Below are 18,981 nucleotides of genomic sequence, written 5' to 3' on the forward strand. Positions count from 1 at the left end.
AACATATACATACCTGATTACAATACATTAAAGAGCCAAACAGATAAGACAAGAATTATTCACCAATCTAGGGACAAGATGGCCAGTAAGATCATTGCTCTGGATCTCAATCCAAGTTGGAAGATTGATTATTGAGATAAAAAATACAAGCTTCAGACTTGATATCACTGGTGCCAAAATACCTGGTACTTATCTTAAGGTCTTATTTTCAAAAAGGTTGTAGGCCTTTGACCCATCACTGGGTAAACTCTTTTAAATTTGGGACTACTTTATGGATGGTAACCATGGTAACTACATAGTCCTAAGGCCTTTGACCCATCTCTGAGTAAACTCCTTTAGGACTTCTAAATTACATAGCCTAAAGCCTTTGACCCATTTCTGGGTAAACTCCTTTAGGACTACTTTAATTTATGTGTGGTAACCATGGTAACTTCATAGTCCTAAGGCTTTTGATCCATCTCTGAGTAAGCTCGTTTGGGACTACTTTATGTACCGTGGTAAATTTGCTTTGCCAATATATGTAGACCATCACTATATATGGGAACAACGCCTATGTATATTGGCTGACTCTGATATACTGACTTACCTTTAAGTTGTGATGACAGACCTTTCTGGTTATCTAGCCAATGCTGAAACAGAAAACCAACTCATGCATTAATCATGACCGCACATAACGGAGCAAAAACATGCTTAAATACAATGGTGTTATGAAGGGCAGCATGACCTTGAAATAAATTTACTGGCCCATTTTTAATCTATGGTTTTAGTTGCAACCACAGGTCATCAAAACCTTCAAAAGAAAACTAGAAATAGGATAAGATTTATTTTCTTTGCTCTATCAATAACAACGTATATGGTGAAAGTTATTGATAGAGTCTTCAAACTTGAAAAATGATTGTTATAATTGAATACATGTGTACATACAAATCTGTCTCTGTAGGCACTCTGGTATATACTCTTACAACATAGGAATGTCTTACTGAGTAGGCCTGTACACTTTTTTAACCTGAAGACACAGGTATACCTGCCTATTACCTCAAGTAGGTATCACTTAGACATACCTGGTGTATATTTAGATTCACCTTCTTTGGAAGATTTTTTTCTCAGGTTAAATAGTTATATAGTGATGACTCCCATTAGTGTACATATACCGGTATGTATATATATATATATAGTTATCGTTATGCACAACCTCAATTGCTATTCATATATGGGTAAACATATGGATTTTATACTTAATTTTATAGTAACAACCTCAATTCCTACTTTACATCTTTATACACAACATTTATACTTTATTTTTCTCAAAAATACTGGTACAAACTGTACATATATTATAAACCAAATTTTAGTAATAATTTTTCATGTATTATATATAGCTAGGAATAACAGTGTGGAATTACCTTCAATAAAATACTTCAATATTTACTTTCAAATTTTCTTTAAATTCAACTTGTCTTTGCTTGATTTATGACAAGATTTAATTTTTTGGGAATTAAAATGCCACCTATTACAGGTTTAGCTTACATGTAATAGGTAACTAATTTAATTACACTTGTCTACAGTGAAAAGGCGGATTCAAAGATCCAAACACCTCTGACATACATGTGTGCGTGTCCTTTCTCAACCTGTCTTGTCCTCAAGTTAAACGCATACATAGGTACAGGAATTTGTGATTAGGTGATATAAGTATATCCTGTCATTCATCAGAAATCAATAAACCTATATTGTGTGATAACACCCAGCCATACATATCGGGTTCTGGCTGGTGACCTGCTATGTCAACACTTAAAATTCCATTTTCATCTTGTCTACAATCACGTTGATTACATTTTGAATCCATCAAAAAATCTCCTTAAATTGTGTAATAATTCTTTTACCTGCTTTTGTACACATTATACACTTGGAGCATAAATTACCATTTTAATGTGATTTTTTACCCCATTTAAATACCTTAACCCAGTAACTGTTCATCGACATACACATGCATGCTATGTATTATATAACAGGTATAATCCAGACAGTATATACAGTTAGATATACCGCTTGGCTACCTGGTCTGTGATTTATGAAAATCCCTTACCAAAATGGTTGGGAGTGGGTTCATGAGGCAATTCTGAATTCTGGAAACAAATATTCCACTGGAGAATATAATTTTTTATCTGCCCTCGGAATTCGTTTAAAATTAACAAGAATCACGAAACCCAAGGAAATCACTGCTACCCAACAGCTTCAATATCAGATTTCTTTGTCGTTTGGCATGTAAAATATTTAAGGATTGAAGCATCCATACAAACTTGTTCTATGACAAATGTAGTACCATGAAAAACCTGCAGAAATGTTCTTTGTCCTTGCAACATAGGCATAAAATCTCATGTAACTTATGCACCCTCAAATCACATTGAAACATCATAAAAACGGCCTCTTTTCCAATTTAATGTACACACCAAAAAATGAGTAAAATCTCATGAAGTTTGTGCTGAAATTTGATAGTGTGGACAGACACATAAATTGTATTATATGCATATAACTGTTTCTATAGAAACTCACTGGCCATGGTTGCACATTGTATCTACAACTGCATATCAGTGTATGTACTGTTATAAATGTTCCACTGTCAAAAAGTTGTATCCCCACTATATAACTGCCAAAAAGTTTATACCCACTATACAACTGTTAAAAGTTTTATCTCCACTATACAACTGTCAAAAGTTTTATCTCCACTATACAACTGTCAAAAGGTTTATCTCACTATACAACTGTCAAAAGGTTTTATCCCCACTATACAACTGTCAAAAGTTGTATCCCAACTATACAACTGTCAAAAGGTTTATCCCCACTGTACAACTGTCAAAAGGTTTATCCCCACTATACAACTGTCAAAAGGTTTATCCCAACTATATAACTGTAAAAAGGTTTATCCCCACTGTACAACTGTCAAAAGGTTTATCCCAACTATATAACTGTCAAAAGGTTTATCCCCACTGTACAACTGTCAAAAGGTTTATCCCAACTATATAACTGTCAAAAGGTTTATCCCCACTATACAACTGTCAAAAGGTTTATCCCCACTGTACAACTGTCAAAAGTTTTATCCCCACTATACAACTGTCAAAAGTTTTATCCCCACTGTACAACTGTCAAAAGGTTTATCCCAACTATATAACTGTCAAAAGGTTTATCCCCACTGTACAACTGTCAAAAGGTTTATCCCAACTGTATAACTGTCAAAAGGTTTATCCCCACTGTACAACTGTCAAAAGGTTTATCCCAACTATATAACTGTCAAAAGGTTTATCCCCACTGTACAACTGTCAAAAGGTTTATCCCAACTATATAACTGTCAAAAGGTTTATCCTCACTGTACAACTGTTAAAAGTTTTATCCCCACTATACAACTGTCAAAAGTTTTATCCCCACTATACAACTGTCAAAAGTTTTATCCCCACTATATAACTGTCAAAAGTTTTATCCTCACTGTACAACTGTCAAAAGTTTTATCCTCACTGTACAACTGTCAAAAGGTTTATCCCCACTATACAACTGTCAAAAAGTTTATCCCCACTATACAACTGTCAAAAGTTTTATCCCCACTGTACAACTGTCAAAAGGTTTATCCCCACTGCACAACTGTCAAAAGGTTTATCCCCACTATACAACTGTCAAAAGTTTATCCCCACTATACAACTGTCAAAAAGTTTATCCCCACTATACAACTGTCAAAAGTTTTATCCCCACTGTACAACTGTCAAAAGGTTTATCCCCACTGCACAACTGTCAAAAGGTTTATCCCCACTATACAACTGTCAAAAAGTTTATCCCCACTATACAACTGTCAAAAGTTTTATCCCCACTGTACAACTGTCAAAAGGTTTATCCCCACTGTACAACTGTCAAAAGGTTTATCCTCACTGTACAACTGTTAAAAGTTTTATCCCCACTGTTCTACTGTCAAAAAGTTTTATACAGACTGTTAAATACACATGTACGACATAAGAATATATACAACTGTCAAAATCAAAAAGTTTTATCCTGGCTGTTAAATTATGACATCAGAATATATACAAGTTGTCAACTGTGAAAATCAAAAAGTTTTATCTTGGCTGTTAAATACGACATCAGAATATATACAAGTTGTCAACTGTCAAAATCGAAAAGTTTTATGATCCGACTGTTAAATCAGACATACAAAATATATGTAGAACTGTTTCTGCAAGAACTCCTCTTTCAGTACCAAGCTTTATCCAATTAAAATCTGTATGTACAACTGTTTATATGTTTTAGATACATATTAAGCCACTTTTGCTGTTGGTTTTAACATAACACATCCCAAAGCTGGCATGAACAACAATCTTAAAGGTACACAAGTTATAGAGTTATTCTAATAAATATATCATATTGCTCTGTTACGCCAGACATTTAAATCTTGCTATCTAGATGTTTAAGCTTTAAGGAGGACTACCTGGTGATTAATAGCATTTTAAATCTTTTTCCATAATACCTGAAATACTAGCTACCCTGCATCTCATTACAGCCTGGAGTCGTTTAACAGCTTTATAACACAAACCCAGCCAAGACGTGAGGACATGTCTGTTCCGATAACTGTACTTAACATCTCTCATTGTTAACTCTACACAATGCCAAATCAGGATATATTGTGATCTATTTATGTTTTTATTCATTTCCAGAAAAAACACTGCGTGCTTAATGGTGCCTGATCATGAATAATCTGCCTTATATCATTACGAATGTTTGGGTTTTTTTTCATCCAGCAAATATAATTCATATAAATTATTTTGTGCCTATCAATGGAAAGCTTATTGTGAAGTATTTTCTTTCTTCCACTTTTATTTATTTTTCAGAAAAAAATCTTAAGAGAAAAAATATGACAACTGGTAATTGATGTAAATTTGTATAACAGGAGGCCATTGTGTATGTTAATGATTTAGGTGCTATGCGCATATCGGTGACCAGATGCGGTCTACCTAAACGTCAGCTATCTATTTTCACATAATGAAGCTCTACAGCTTGATATATAGGAGGACAGGTCACCTGGCAGAGTAAGGTCACACTATTCTCTCTAACTCACTAATGCATTGTACCCTATATAGCACCTTTACCAAACATAAGGGGTATGGTTTTCAACAATGAGACAGAAATGGGTTTATGGTAATACCCCTAATCTCACCTTTCCCTGTACACAGTATCATAGAAAGCATGCCCACTGTTTACCCTCACTGTTTGTACAACAGGTGCTCTTATGCCTAAAGTGTTGAAAACCTTGGATTTATTTCAATTATACATTCTCGGTTTGTGATTCTAAATCTCCTTCAGATATAAATAAAGTGCCGACAAACATTTGATCCATCACCTTGTCGTCACACTGTCTTTATATACCCGACTTTGTGGGCCAAATGTCCTCGACTATGTCATTGAAACGGAGGTAAATTTTACCTACCAAAGTCTAACCCCCCCCCCCCACCTAGTGAAGCAATGTGGACAATGATACTTTAGATAATCTAGCATGGAGGTACTCTCAATATTTTGAAGGACTATACAAACAAAACGATGTGTTTCAGATTTATACAAAGTTAAACTAGTTGTAATTTTTTAAATATTTGTTCAGTAAGTATCAATGAGTACAAGATTGTATTGTGATAGCATTACAGAGTAATAGATATTATACAATTCTATTTCACTCCAGGCTTAATCTCGTTCCACAGGAGTATATAGACCTCCACTAAAGTAATTTCATGTAAGAATACATCACAAGTATGTTATGAATTGAATTTTCAATTCCACAACTACAAACCAGGTGTGTAGAAATGACTAGGTGTGATGTAAATATACCTACAGTCCAATTATAGATACCTGAGGCAAGACGCACATTTACTGAACAATGCATTACTCAATAAAGCAATATTTGGAAAAAAACTGGTCCGATCGATGTCAAAGCAATGTACCTAGATCTCTAGCGAAAGGAAACTTCATTTTTCATTTGGAAACACACTCACTAATATATCAGAATTTTCCCTACATTACCAATTACCCCGGTAATGTTTATATGTGACGTTTCGATGACTTGTACAGTATGTACAATGTCACCTTCATCAGACAAATGACCATGTGCACGTTGTCTTCAAAAAATCAAAACGATGAAGGTTACAGTGTACATATATACTGTACTAGTCAATGAAATGTCACTTATAATCATTCATCGGTTACAACAGTATAACAAAATTCCTTACATAAACCATACTGTCCAACCCGAAGAAAATGTTCACAAACAATCACTAAGAGCTCTGTTTCACATTAATATAAAATTTATGTTTCAGATAGTACTACAGTGAAATACCAATTTAGGCTGATCATGATTTGATAGATTTAAAAAAAAAATCCTTCCTAATAATACTAAGTACAGTGGAACTTCGTTAACTCGAACTCGACGGGACCACGAGAAAACTTCGAGTTATCCTAGTGTTCGAATTAAGCGAGTTGTCATTTTTGGTGCAAAGTTTGGTCAATATTTGTCAACATTATATAATCATTATAACTCCGCTCTGTCGCTCATCAGTTCAGTGTAAAGACTGGTCAATACATGTAACGGTAAATGTATATGTAATATTTCGTTCTGTCACTCGTAGTTTGGTGTAGTTTTGCCGATATACAGTCTCGATAAAGTTTCTTTCACTTAGTCACTTCAATAACGATCTGATGTTCATGTCATGTTTGCAAAAGGAATAACGATAAAATGGAATTCAACGGAATAACAATTTATTAATGTTATATCAAATAACCTTTTAGAGATCTAAATTTAACACAGATTATATGTAAAACGTAACAGAACCATTACCTTTATATATTGGACATATAAAATACTGTTTGATAGTCCAACTTATGTTTTATCAACAACCACGCCATTTTCATATGTATTAGCACAGGAAGTTGGTACTGCGCATGTGTGTATAAAATGTTACTGTTACTGAGTTGGCGATTTATCCGATTTAATAGACAGCACTGACCGTTACAGTCGTTCTCTGTACACCTCGGCAGTAATTACGCTATTGTTTCTGCAGTTTACTGATCGTTGTTGGACACAAACATGATACTTCTTTAGTTATTCGATCATTTTAAGTAGGATTTTTATTGTTGGGACCAAATTTTCACTTCGTATTATCCGAGTTTTTTGAGTTTTCCGAATTCGAGTTTTCCGATTTTTTTTTTTACTAGGATAAAGAGAGAATTCGGCCGGGACTGATGAAGTACTTGGAGTTAAGCGGGGTATTCGAGTTTTCTGAGTTCGAGTTAACGAAGTTCCACTGAATTATAAGTGAGAGTCAAAGAGATGTGTAGAAAAAATGCCTAAATCGCAATTAAACCCTAATCTGATTTATCAAAAAATTAAATGTTTCAACAAGAGAACTTACAGTTTGATCTGAAGAGTCGAGATATCTCAAGCCGAAGTAGTCTTTCTCAGCCAAGTTTAGGTGTTGGTATACTTCCTCCAATAGAATTGATCCCTTCGAACTTCCCTGTAACATGCAATGTTTACATCAGTCCCTGTATATAAAAGTCACCTGGATATAAAAACGACCTCTACATTTCATATATATACTATTATAGACTACCAATAAACTACTATCCAAAAGAATACACGGGAGGTGGGAGATCCAACATCCATGTTAAAAGTTCGGTATGGTTCTGTTACCCAGCCGACGGATTCCACGAGGAATACAAGAGTCCGGTCGTAATGTTGAGTAGTCAAAGGATAAAGATGACCATAACAACATCGTGCTGGGTGGATCAGGTGGATCAGCTGATCCACCCAGCACGACGTTGTTATGGTCATCTTTATCCTTTGACTACTATATCCAAAAGGTATATTTTATAGAATACCTGTCTATAAAGACCAAATCAATCAATAGTTTGCTCTCTTCTTTGCCTGACCATATATGACAGGTATATATGATACAAGCTAAGGTCCCATGCATTCTTCCATCAATCTACACAGGCAAAAGAGACTTGAGCAATTGGCATTATCCGAATAATTAGATATCACTTGTTTCGATGGCAAAAACTTCTTCATCAATATCACTACTAAAAAAAAATAATGAAATAAAAAGGTGACCAATATACACATACATGTTTTGTAGATTAAACATACAGTACAATATGTATACCAGTTAACAGGGCCTATACAGAACTAAACAGGGCCTATACAGGACTACACACGACCTATACAGGACTACACAAGGCCTATACAGGACTACACACTGCCTATACAGGTATACACACGACCTATACAGGACTACACAACACTGGTAACTGTAAAAGTCTGAATTTTGGCGAAAAATCTGAGTTTTAAAATACATATCTGAATTTCAGCCGAAAAGTCTTAGTTTTTCAGATATACATTTTATATTCTGATAAGTTGGGGGAAACTCAGATAAGTATTATGAAATTCCGATTTGCATGCTGGAATTCAGATATGTTGGGTAAAATTCAGATGTTTTCTTATTTGTGCCCTCGGGCACCCCTTCTTGCCGGCGAGAGCAGCACGGGGTTTCACACCTCCCGCGGAGCCGGGTGTTCATGGTCCTCCGGCACCAGCTTACCTTTACATGTGCTGTATAAATCATCCGCGCCTATCCTACATCGGTCGCTGTAAACTTCAACATTACGGCCGGTAAAGTGTTTTATTTGTGATTGTCTTCGTCTGTTTTTAGTGTAATGACCAGTGTCGTTGTTCCGTGTGTTGCGTGTGTTTGATACTTTTCTACCTCCGATAAGAAAAGATCTGACTGGTGCAGTGATGCAATCGGACCGATGACGTTTTGTACAAGGGCATATCACAATCGACAACCAATATCTCTTATTTCCAATTGGTATCTAAGCTTAATTAAAATGATATTCTCAATAAATCTGTTCACGTGTTGTGATCTGTTGAAACAGTCGGTTCGTAACGTAAGTAGCCGCCCATATGTACAGTACTGTGCAGTGCGTAATTAATAAAAATCGTGTGTTGATACCGATATTCACACTGTTATCGACCTAATATTAACTATATATGCGCTGGTTAGCATACATTTAACGTAAAAAACGGACCCAATCCCACATTGTATCCTTATTTTTGTGTGTATTTTTCACCCGTTGCTTGTTGTCACATGACTAGTTATACGTCTGGCCGAACACAGCGCCAGCAGGCGGTCTATTTTAAGACCGATCAAAAGGCATACTTACGCAGTGTGTCGCCGTAAGTGTCGTGTTCTCTTTGACATTTTCATAATTGTCTTAGGGAGCAGGTTCGTTATATCATAATTGTGTTTACGTTAATATAACACTATTGCCATTTTCTTGTTTCAGGTGTCCGAGAACTGAAAACATCAAACCAACTTTCTTACCAGTTGCCTTTCCTGTATCTAGCCCTGGCGATTCTGACTATCTTTGTTCAGTTCAAACACACTCTTAGAATTTGATCATTTTTGAATAATTTGATATGTGCATCGTGTAAAATTTTGACAAATTTCTTGATATACTGGGACGTATATTCTAAATAAATGGTATACGTAAATATTATACCGACACATATAATGTATCATGCTAATTTTCTGAATAGTACTTGCATGTGTATCGTTTATCGTAATGTTAATACTTTTGTGAAATGTAACAGGACGGGATATATTGTTCATCAGGATAACTTTCTATTAATAATGGGCCGTATTTTACCATATTGGGTCACATTTTGATAATTCATTAAGCAGAACAGGACGAAGCGCACAGCGTACGACTATTAGATTATTTCTCTTATATATTTATATAACAGGATATGTGTTGCATAACATTTTGACAATTTTCTTCATATACAACAATTTGATAAAGCTCCACATGCTAACGATGTAATGTAATTGGTCTCTAGGCCAATATAAAGGAATGAAAACCAAAAGATTATTTTATGTAATGATTCGTCGATGCACAGGACTTAGAATATGCCGGTCAATTTGACAACTTCGTTAAAGCTGAAATAAATGCATCTTCCAAATCCGAAAATAATTAAGGAACGACTTAACCAAATGTTGGTATTTTTTTGTGAGTAGAGTAAACCACATCTGTATAGATTTACGGATACGAGTCGGAATGGGAACGTGTCGTCTGATAAATTAGTCGTATGGGATTTGAATATACAATAGGTTTTTGAATGTCTTTATTTATCACCGTTAGTTGTTACGTCAGTTGTTCCACGGACTTTTGATTAGATACGTGTCCGTAATAGAACATAAAACATTAGAAACACAAATTAACTTACCGAACTTGTTGAATTATTATAGTGTTCCATTTTGCAAGTATTATATGATCGATGTCGCAAATGTCCACTTTTTTATTAGTGTGAAGGGCTTTCGTCGTAGGGGCTAATGTCCCGGGGGCTAATGTCAAGTGCGGGCTTTTGTCCGTACCCCGTTTGAGTACATAGCAGGGAGCGGTAAAACGGCTGTAAAACGTCAACATTGAATTGTCTGATATATGTGAAAATATCCCGTTTCACAAATGATGTAAAACTAACAGAAATATGTTATTTTCGTGGTTATATAAATAACTTGCTGCAGTTACGAAAGCGCCAACGCTATCAAAAATTACATTTACATCAGGTCAGAAAAGAATGTCTACCGGACGTACCTGACACCTGCACATGGAAAAGAAAAGGTTAGAATTATTACTTCAATGCATGTGCTCATGTGTACACATACTTTTTAACATGTAATTACATAATCATAAATACATGAAACTTTGATGTAATGAATATAAAAATACACTCTCCAATCATCGTTGTTTATCAGCCGTTCCACGGTTGAACCTGTATATATATGATTTTGTGAATTATGTTAAATAATATGTCTGTACTCTAAACTGATGAGCTAATTCGCTCAAAGTCCTAAAGAACTTGAACTGGATGTACCTGACACCTGCACATGGCTAATGTGGCCACCCGTGGATAGCGCTTTGACAGGTAGGTAGAGTACCTTTCTAAAGGACGCCTCAAGTCCGTTTGATCTGATTCGAGTACAGGTAAGGGACATAGCTTGGAGCAATCAGATAATCAAGATGCTTATTGATTAAAACAGCAGTTGTTATTGATGATACGCAGGTGAGTTAAGCAGCTCGATATCAGCATCTCGTTTTCTTCTTATGTAACATTGATCAAAATATATAATCCACACATGCATATACATGACCCCTCCCCGGGTCCTAGATTTCGTTTGTCGATAATTAACAGTCGATTCAATTTACGTTAAAACGTACTATTTTCAGTCAGGAGTATGGAATTTGCCACCCGACATTGTCACTTCTAACCGCTGGCCTCAGGTTTGGCCGAGTTTTGTGGGGACTGTGGAGAAAAACAGAAACATTTGCTTCATAGCAAACTTTTTATTTGGCTATTTAGTTATATCATTTGTACACCACCCAAGATGTTTTCTAATTAATTACAAATTACAATAGGCGAATTAATAATCGACCGAAGAGTTCATAAACATAAGCAACAATAATGTTCCGTTGTTTATCTACTAAACTTGTGTAATTATTCCGTGTTTTATGTCTATATGTCATATTTTATAATTTTAATTGTGTCAAGACAGAGACGCGTTATCTGATATTCACGTCTCGGGTCCAGGTAAATTCGTGCAAAATACAAGTCTTCATACACGCACTCTTTCTTATTCCATCACTGTCCCTAAAAAAATGAAAGATAATACTTAATACTGTTTAATCACTTAACAGTTCGCATTTATCTTAAGTATTTATCTCGGTTAAATACTTACTGTAGATTATCGTAACGAATGTTTGATCAAAGTATTACAATGGGTCCTTGCTATGGGAATCCACGATACATCCTTAATTTGTACCGGTTTGCATATCGGTCGTTAATCCATAATTCGTTTTACCAATTTTGCGAACTTTATTGTTAAGGTGAGGAGTTTTCATAAGCAAAACGTTCATGTACTAGATCATCGTTTCAAATATGGTGTGGTCACTGCCCTAGTCAGTTACAATACACAACCTCTGCTAGTCCAGATGACACTGATTACAGGTCAATTATCTTGTTCACTGGACCGTTGAGAAGTCGGCGTGCCATCGACAATGTCGCGGTGTCGAGTTCTACAATAATATAAATATAGGGACAATTGTATAGGCAGGAACTCATCACACACCCATGACATATGAATGCATATTTAAACAAATTTCAAGACCATGAGCTGTGACAAGACTACTATATTCTGTATGTATCCTGGAATCCTTCATACTGTGTTGCTTTTGGAAATGAATTGAATTACGTAATATCCTATCTCGAAGGTAAAATACAGAAGAGTCTTTGTTGAGCTACGGGGAGAAATGGGTACTTGCTGTGGCGACATCCCGTAGGGAATGGAGACCCATATTTTATCGACTAAATCAGTATCCCAGGGTTAAGATGAAATGTTCGTTCATGTATTGTATGAATAAAAAGATAATCTACACGTAACGTTTCGGATTTTATTAGAAGATTTGATATCGGTAAAATGATTCCGGTTATGATTTTATGAGTTTAACTTTATGAGGGTCGGGAGTAAAACACGTAAAATGAAAGCAAAATGACGCTTATAAATCCAGATACATTTAGAAAATTATATAAAAAAAAAACGTTATACAATTTATACGTCCCATTCTATTTAGAAAATTATAAAAAAAAAAACGTTACACAATGTATACGTCCCATTCTATTTAGAAAATTATCGAAATGTTGCAGGATATATCAAGAACAAAATCTACATGGCACACCATTTACGTCTGTCCAATTATCTTAAGAAAATGATCAAATTTTCACCACTCTCTACCCTCGATTATATTAAAAATACAAAAAAAACCAAAAAAAAAACGCCCCGCTATAAATCACGAAGAATTATCAAAATGTTGCCAATATATATTCGTACCGATACATTAAGAAACTTTGATGCTCGAGTTCTATTCAGAACATCATCAAAATGTTACACGATATATACGTGCGATTCAGAAAATTATCGAAATATTTTTCCACGATCTAAAATATATATTTAAATGTGTATCTCTGTTGTATTCGGCAAAGTATAAAACATATTGTACGACATACATGTCGTGAAATGAGTCCTGATATGCCCCATTATTTTATAAGCAGAGACGTATATAAAGGTCACATGTATGCGATATATACGTCTACGTATTTAGGAAATTATTAAAATGCTACAGGGTAAATATGTCAAATAATGTTAACGGATATAGGTATACAGTATATATCAAAGTCAATAAATAGCAAGCATCGTTCAGGCCAGGCACAAAGAAGAAACTGCAACTGGTTCGGAATTTGGTCTATTTTTTCTGCAACCGTATTACAGCCATGGGATACCTGAAACAAGAATATAGTAACTGTGTTATATATACGTCAAAACAAATATACGATTAAGTTGTTCACAAAGACTAACATTTTCCAATCTCGCCAAATAATCATTAACAAAACGATGGTTCTGTAAGAAATATAAAGAACAGCAGCGACACTTACGGTAGGTGATTCTGTTTGTACTGGTAGCTAGCTGGTAGCCCATGACAGACGTACGGCTTTTGATCGGTCCTAAAATAGACCGCCTGCTGGCACTGCGTACGGCCAGACGTATGACTATCATGCGACCACAAGCCATCGAAAGTGTGCGAACAATTTATTTGGGTCTGATTTTTCGTCAAGTGCACATAAATAATGTTTGGTCTATAACAGTGTGAATATCGGTATCAACACACGATTTTTATTAATTACGCACTGCACAGTACTGTACATATGGGCGGCTACTTACGTTACGAACCGACTGTTTCAACAGATCACAACACGTGAACAGATTTATTGAGAATATCATTTTAATTAAGCTTAGATACCAATTGGAAATAAGAGATATTGGTTGTCGATTGTGATATGCCCTTGTACAAAACGTCGTCGGTCCGATTGCATCACCGCACCGTGCAGTCAGATCTTTTGTTATCGGAGGTAGAAAAGTATCAAACACACGCAACACACGGAATAACGACACTGGTCATTACACTAAAAACAGACGAAGATAATCACAAATTAAAACACTTTACCGGCCGTAATGTTGAAGTTTACAGCGACCGATGTAGGATAGTCTATATTGGTGACCGATCGAGTCACACGCGGATGATTTATACAGCACAGGTAAAGGTAAGCTGGTGCCGGAGGACCATGAACACCCGGCTCCGCGGGAGGTGTGAAACCCCGTGCTGCTCTCGCCGGCAAGAAGGGGTGCCCGAGGGCACAAATAAGAAAACATCTGAATTTTACCCAACATATCTGAATTCCAGCATGCAAATCGGAATTTCATAATACTTATCTGAGTTTCCCCCAACTTATCAGAATATAAAATGTATATCTGAAAAACAAAGACTTTTCGGCTGAAATTCAGATATGTAATTTAAAACTCAGATTTTTCGCCAAAATTCAGACTTTTACAGTTACCAGTGCAAGGCCTATACAGGACTACAGACGGCCTATACAGGACTACACACGGCCTATACAGGACTACACACGACCTATACAGGACTACACAAGGCCTATACAGGACTACACACGGCCTATACAGGTCTACACACGGCCTATACAGGACTACACTAGGCCTATACAGGACTACACACGACCTATACAGGACTACACACGGCCTATACAGGACTACACACGGCCTATACAGGACTACACACGGCCTATACACAGCCTATACAGGACTACACACGACCTATACAGGACTACACACGTCCTATACAGGACTACACACGACCTATACAGGACTACACACGACATATACAGGACTACATACAGGGCCTACCGGGGTATATAGGAATACACTGGGACAATACTAGTACTGGGCCCATACAGGACTGCACATGTACACGTTCTGCCAATAAAGGACTATACACTATATATATACCAGTACAGGACTACATACAGGGCTACACACTACCAATACAGGACTACACACAGGGCCTTCCGGGGTATAGAGGACTACACTGGGACAATATATACAAGTACAACACATGCCCATACAGGACTACACACACTACCAGTACAGGCCTACAGACGACCAAGACAAAAGTCCAGTCAATACAGTACAAACTGAGTCAATATCGAAAATGGTTTCAATCAAATGCAATGCACCACCTGCTCATCTGGAACATTTTAGTATGCACGACTGACAAATAACCCTACAATAAATCAAAGTCATGTACATAACTCTTCATATTAATGTCTGAATAAATTATGATAGAGCTTGTATTAATCAGTAATTTATGGATGATTAAATACATGATCAGTACCTGAATATGTAATAAAGATATCATACTAATTATACTACCAGTACATCTTCATCATACTTATACATGTACTGTCATGAATAGGGTCATGAATTCATTTCATAGATACAGCTAGGACATCCACTATTAATTGTCTTAAATTTACAAGATTTGGATTGTTGACATTATTATATAGTTTTATTTTGTTGTCACAAACTCTGATAATTTGAAGGCTCTTCTTATAATGTGAGGCCAAATTCAGTTCCGTCATTAACATTTTTTATATCAAACTGAATATACCCAGTTACTTTGAATATCAGTATTATATTCATGATATCTCAATGTTTTTTCATGGCATGACCCCAATGACTTAAGATAACAGGGTTCAGACTGTATAATGAATCATATACACAAACAATGTACGTATATACAATGTATAATAATTACTGGTAGATGTCTCAGTAGCCATGATACTGATGGATAATAGTTTTGGGTATAGAGATGAGGCCACTCCATCTCAATTTGGGGGAAAATTTGTGAATTGTCTTTATTATAAAGAAAGTATTCAGGAATAAATTACAAATTAAGGGAATTTAACTTTAATATGATTTTTTTTTAAATTGGAATGGGGCAGCTCATTATTCTCCCCCCCCCCCCCCCCCCCCCCCCCCAAAGTCTTTGTATCACATAACATGGACAGTATATAGTCTATAAGTTTATACAATGTACATTTTTTACCATATAATACATGGACAGTTGTACATGTAATTTATATATATATATATATTACCACATGATACATGGACAGTAGTTTCTATACGTTTATATACATGATTTGTATATATTACCACATAATACATAGTGGACAGTGTAGTTTAATTTCTATGTGTATATATATATATACCACCTAATAGATGGAGTATAAGGCAGAATGAGTAATATGGTGCACTTTGTAAAAAGGGAATGTGTCACGCGAATATCGGATATTAAATGCCATCATGAGAATTTTATAACTCTATGTCTGTATGACGTTTGTATTTTGTTTAGATCTGAATCATTTTGAGCGACATTTTGATTATAATTCCACACAATTATTTTCCTTATCACCAATATCATAGACATGTTAAATAGTTGATAGTATACATCAACACACCAGTAATGCAAACATGGATCAGATAATCATTGTGATAAAATATTCAAGCATACATCTTTGTCATAGAAGTGGTTATATTGTGAAAAATCACTTGAATGGTTCATCACATATGACAGTTTTACCTGTGGGAAAATCTATTTTGTCACAGAACTATGCATTTAACAAACAAAAAAGAGCAAACATTTAAGAGTAAATATGATCAACCAGACCTGATCATATTTAAAGAAACACTTTGATCATATATAGAATGGCCTTAGTAAATATGTCGTATATGGAAATCACTAAATGTACAAGGGGTAGGAAAGGCTTGGTGGAATACTTAAGACAGGATATAGATACACAATACATACTTTGAGCTCTAAATTAATGTTCCATTAAAGTAAAATGTACTATCGAGGTAAGGATATATAAAGGATATATATATTATGCTGTATAAACTCAAACCTAATTACGTTGCAGCCACTTAGGTACATGTCAGGAAACAAATACAAATGGTCTCACTCAACAACAATAATAACAAAACACTTTGCACATTTCATGATTAAAACATATTTATCAAACTAATTAATTAGGCTATGCCTGAAAAATGCAGAGAATTAGAGCAGAGCAGACTAGTCTGTTAAAGTGTTAATGCATGCACTTTAAGTATAATTGAATAAGTCATCATAAGGGTTTAATTATAGCTGTAGCCTTCAGATGAACATGATAGTATGTCTATCTAGATAACATGTATTGACCCTTTATATATAATTAGATTTCAGGGAAATGGTGATTTTGTTTTCTGAAATTGCTTCAATTAAATAACTCCTAAACACATACACACAAGATTCAGGCAAAAATGATAAAAACATATAAAAAAAACTTCAGAACATGGTAAGGCATATGCATTTGCAATAACAACAATTTGAACCAAAACCTTAATTGTGTTACCTCGCATTGAAATTAAAGTGGATCATGTCATTAAGTTGAACTAATATAACCTGCTAGTACTTTCAAATCAAATGGTTAAATATCATGGTTCTAGTTATCTTGGCAATGGTGAGTCAGAAAATTTTGATGCATTATAGAAATTTAAATCATTTTGATGCAGTAACTTTAAAACTGTATCAAGACTGCTCACCTTAATTCTGACTCATTCGATTCATTTCAGTTTAAAATTTCATTGTCAATCAGAGAAATGAGTTTAAAATGATCTATGACAAATAACTGACCATGACATGCTTTGTTTGTGTTGGCATGCATGTTTCATAAACATTTGCAAAAGAAGCAGGTCTGGTGTGTGGCTCAAAGTTTGTACTCCATGTTAAATAATATGTATATGGTCTATGTCACTTAGTTGACAAAACTTGCTTCTTTGGGTCACCAACTGGTATATAGCAGAAAATAAACCTGGTCATGGTTTAATTCCAGTTAGCTTGTTTGCAAAACTGTAATTTCCCCCCTGTTTTTTTTTTTTTTTTTTTACATTAGCCCAGGGTTGTTTTTGGTGGCAAAGTGTTTGTAAATTATGTAAAGGGGGTGGGTATTGTGTACATTGGAAAAGAATAAAATGGTAGGACGTTCGCTCAGAGAGTGAAAGGTCACCTGAGCTCAGACCCAGAAAAAAAAATGTCATACCTATTACAAATCTTGAACATTTCTTTACATGATAAGATTTCAATATTTTTGATAATTAATATATATATAAAATAATATAATAACTCCAAATATTGGACTGACTAAATAGAAGTTTTCAAGATGAACTTAATTTATTTGAGACATAGATTTGCTGAAGAGACAATTGAAACGAAAAATATACATGGTTATATAATAACACACTCAACTCATGTTCTTGATATCGAAATACTTTTTACAAACATAAAGTAGTAAATAATTACTTGATAAATATACATTTTTTGAATAACATTATTTTAATACCGAAATCTGGAAGATCACTGAAGATAGAAATTGGTATATATATATATGGAAATCACTGCTTGCTTGACTAGTCTTTCAGTATAAATAATGAGTTATTGCTACTTTGATAGCTTTCTAATACTCACCTTAAATGGGAGCAATATCTCGGTGTCATCCAAGAACAATATTTTACAAATATGTCCATCTTTCGGTTTGTTACCATAATATTCCCACTCAGCATTAGAATTCGATTTTCCTTTATCACTTCTTAGAAACCGCGGGAGGAGTTTTGAAAATCTAAAGGAATTTGACATACTGTTTGTCATGTGGAACAATTCTGACGTTAGTCTCAGCTCCCGCCTTGTACCCTCTTACTTCATACAGTCTCCTCAACGATAACTCCATTGATTCTGAAAGTTTAAAACTTTACATGCTGTACACGAGGCATAAAAAGTCGTCCACGTTTTCGTTGATCTAATTATCCATCATTATCTCTCAACACACCTGACTGCACACTTTTGTTTGTTCGTTCACCAACGTGTTTGTTTACACGTTTACACGTTTCACCTGCTTGTTTCGTC

At 35.1% G+C, this 18,981-nt stretch overlaps 1 protein-coding gene across 8 annotated transcripts in view; it reads right to left on the reverse strand.

Annotated features, from left to right (window-relative positions):
* The window catches only part of LOC117334945 (serine/arginine repetitive matrix protein 5-like), a 54,062-nt gene extending 35,114 nt beyond the window's left edge, over window positions 1-18,948 (reverse strand). For all 8 annotated transcript variants that reach the window (XR_004534259.1, XR_004534258.1, XR_004534257.1 and 5 more), the window contains exons 1-3: window positions 18,547-18,948; window positions 7,428-7,532; window positions 587-629 (exon numbers count right to left, since the gene is read on the reverse strand). Coding sequence is in view for 5 of the 8 variants with exons in the window: in XM_033894807.1 (XP_033750698.1) it covers window positions 587-629; window positions 7,428-7,532; window positions 18,547-18,726 (328 nt within the window). In the remaining 3 variants the exon portion in view is untranslated. The remainder of the gene's footprint in view (window positions 1-586; window positions 630-7,427; window positions 7,533-18,546) is intronic.
* Between the last annotated feature and the right edge of the window lie 33 nt (window positions 18,949-18,981).

Source organism: Pecten maximus, chromosome 9 (assembly GCF_902652985.1).
Source record: "Pecten maximus chromosome 9, xPecMax1.1, whole genome shotgun sequence".
Lineage (NCBI taxonomy): Eukaryota > Metazoa > Mollusca > Bivalvia > Pectinida > Pectinidae > Pecten > Pecten maximus.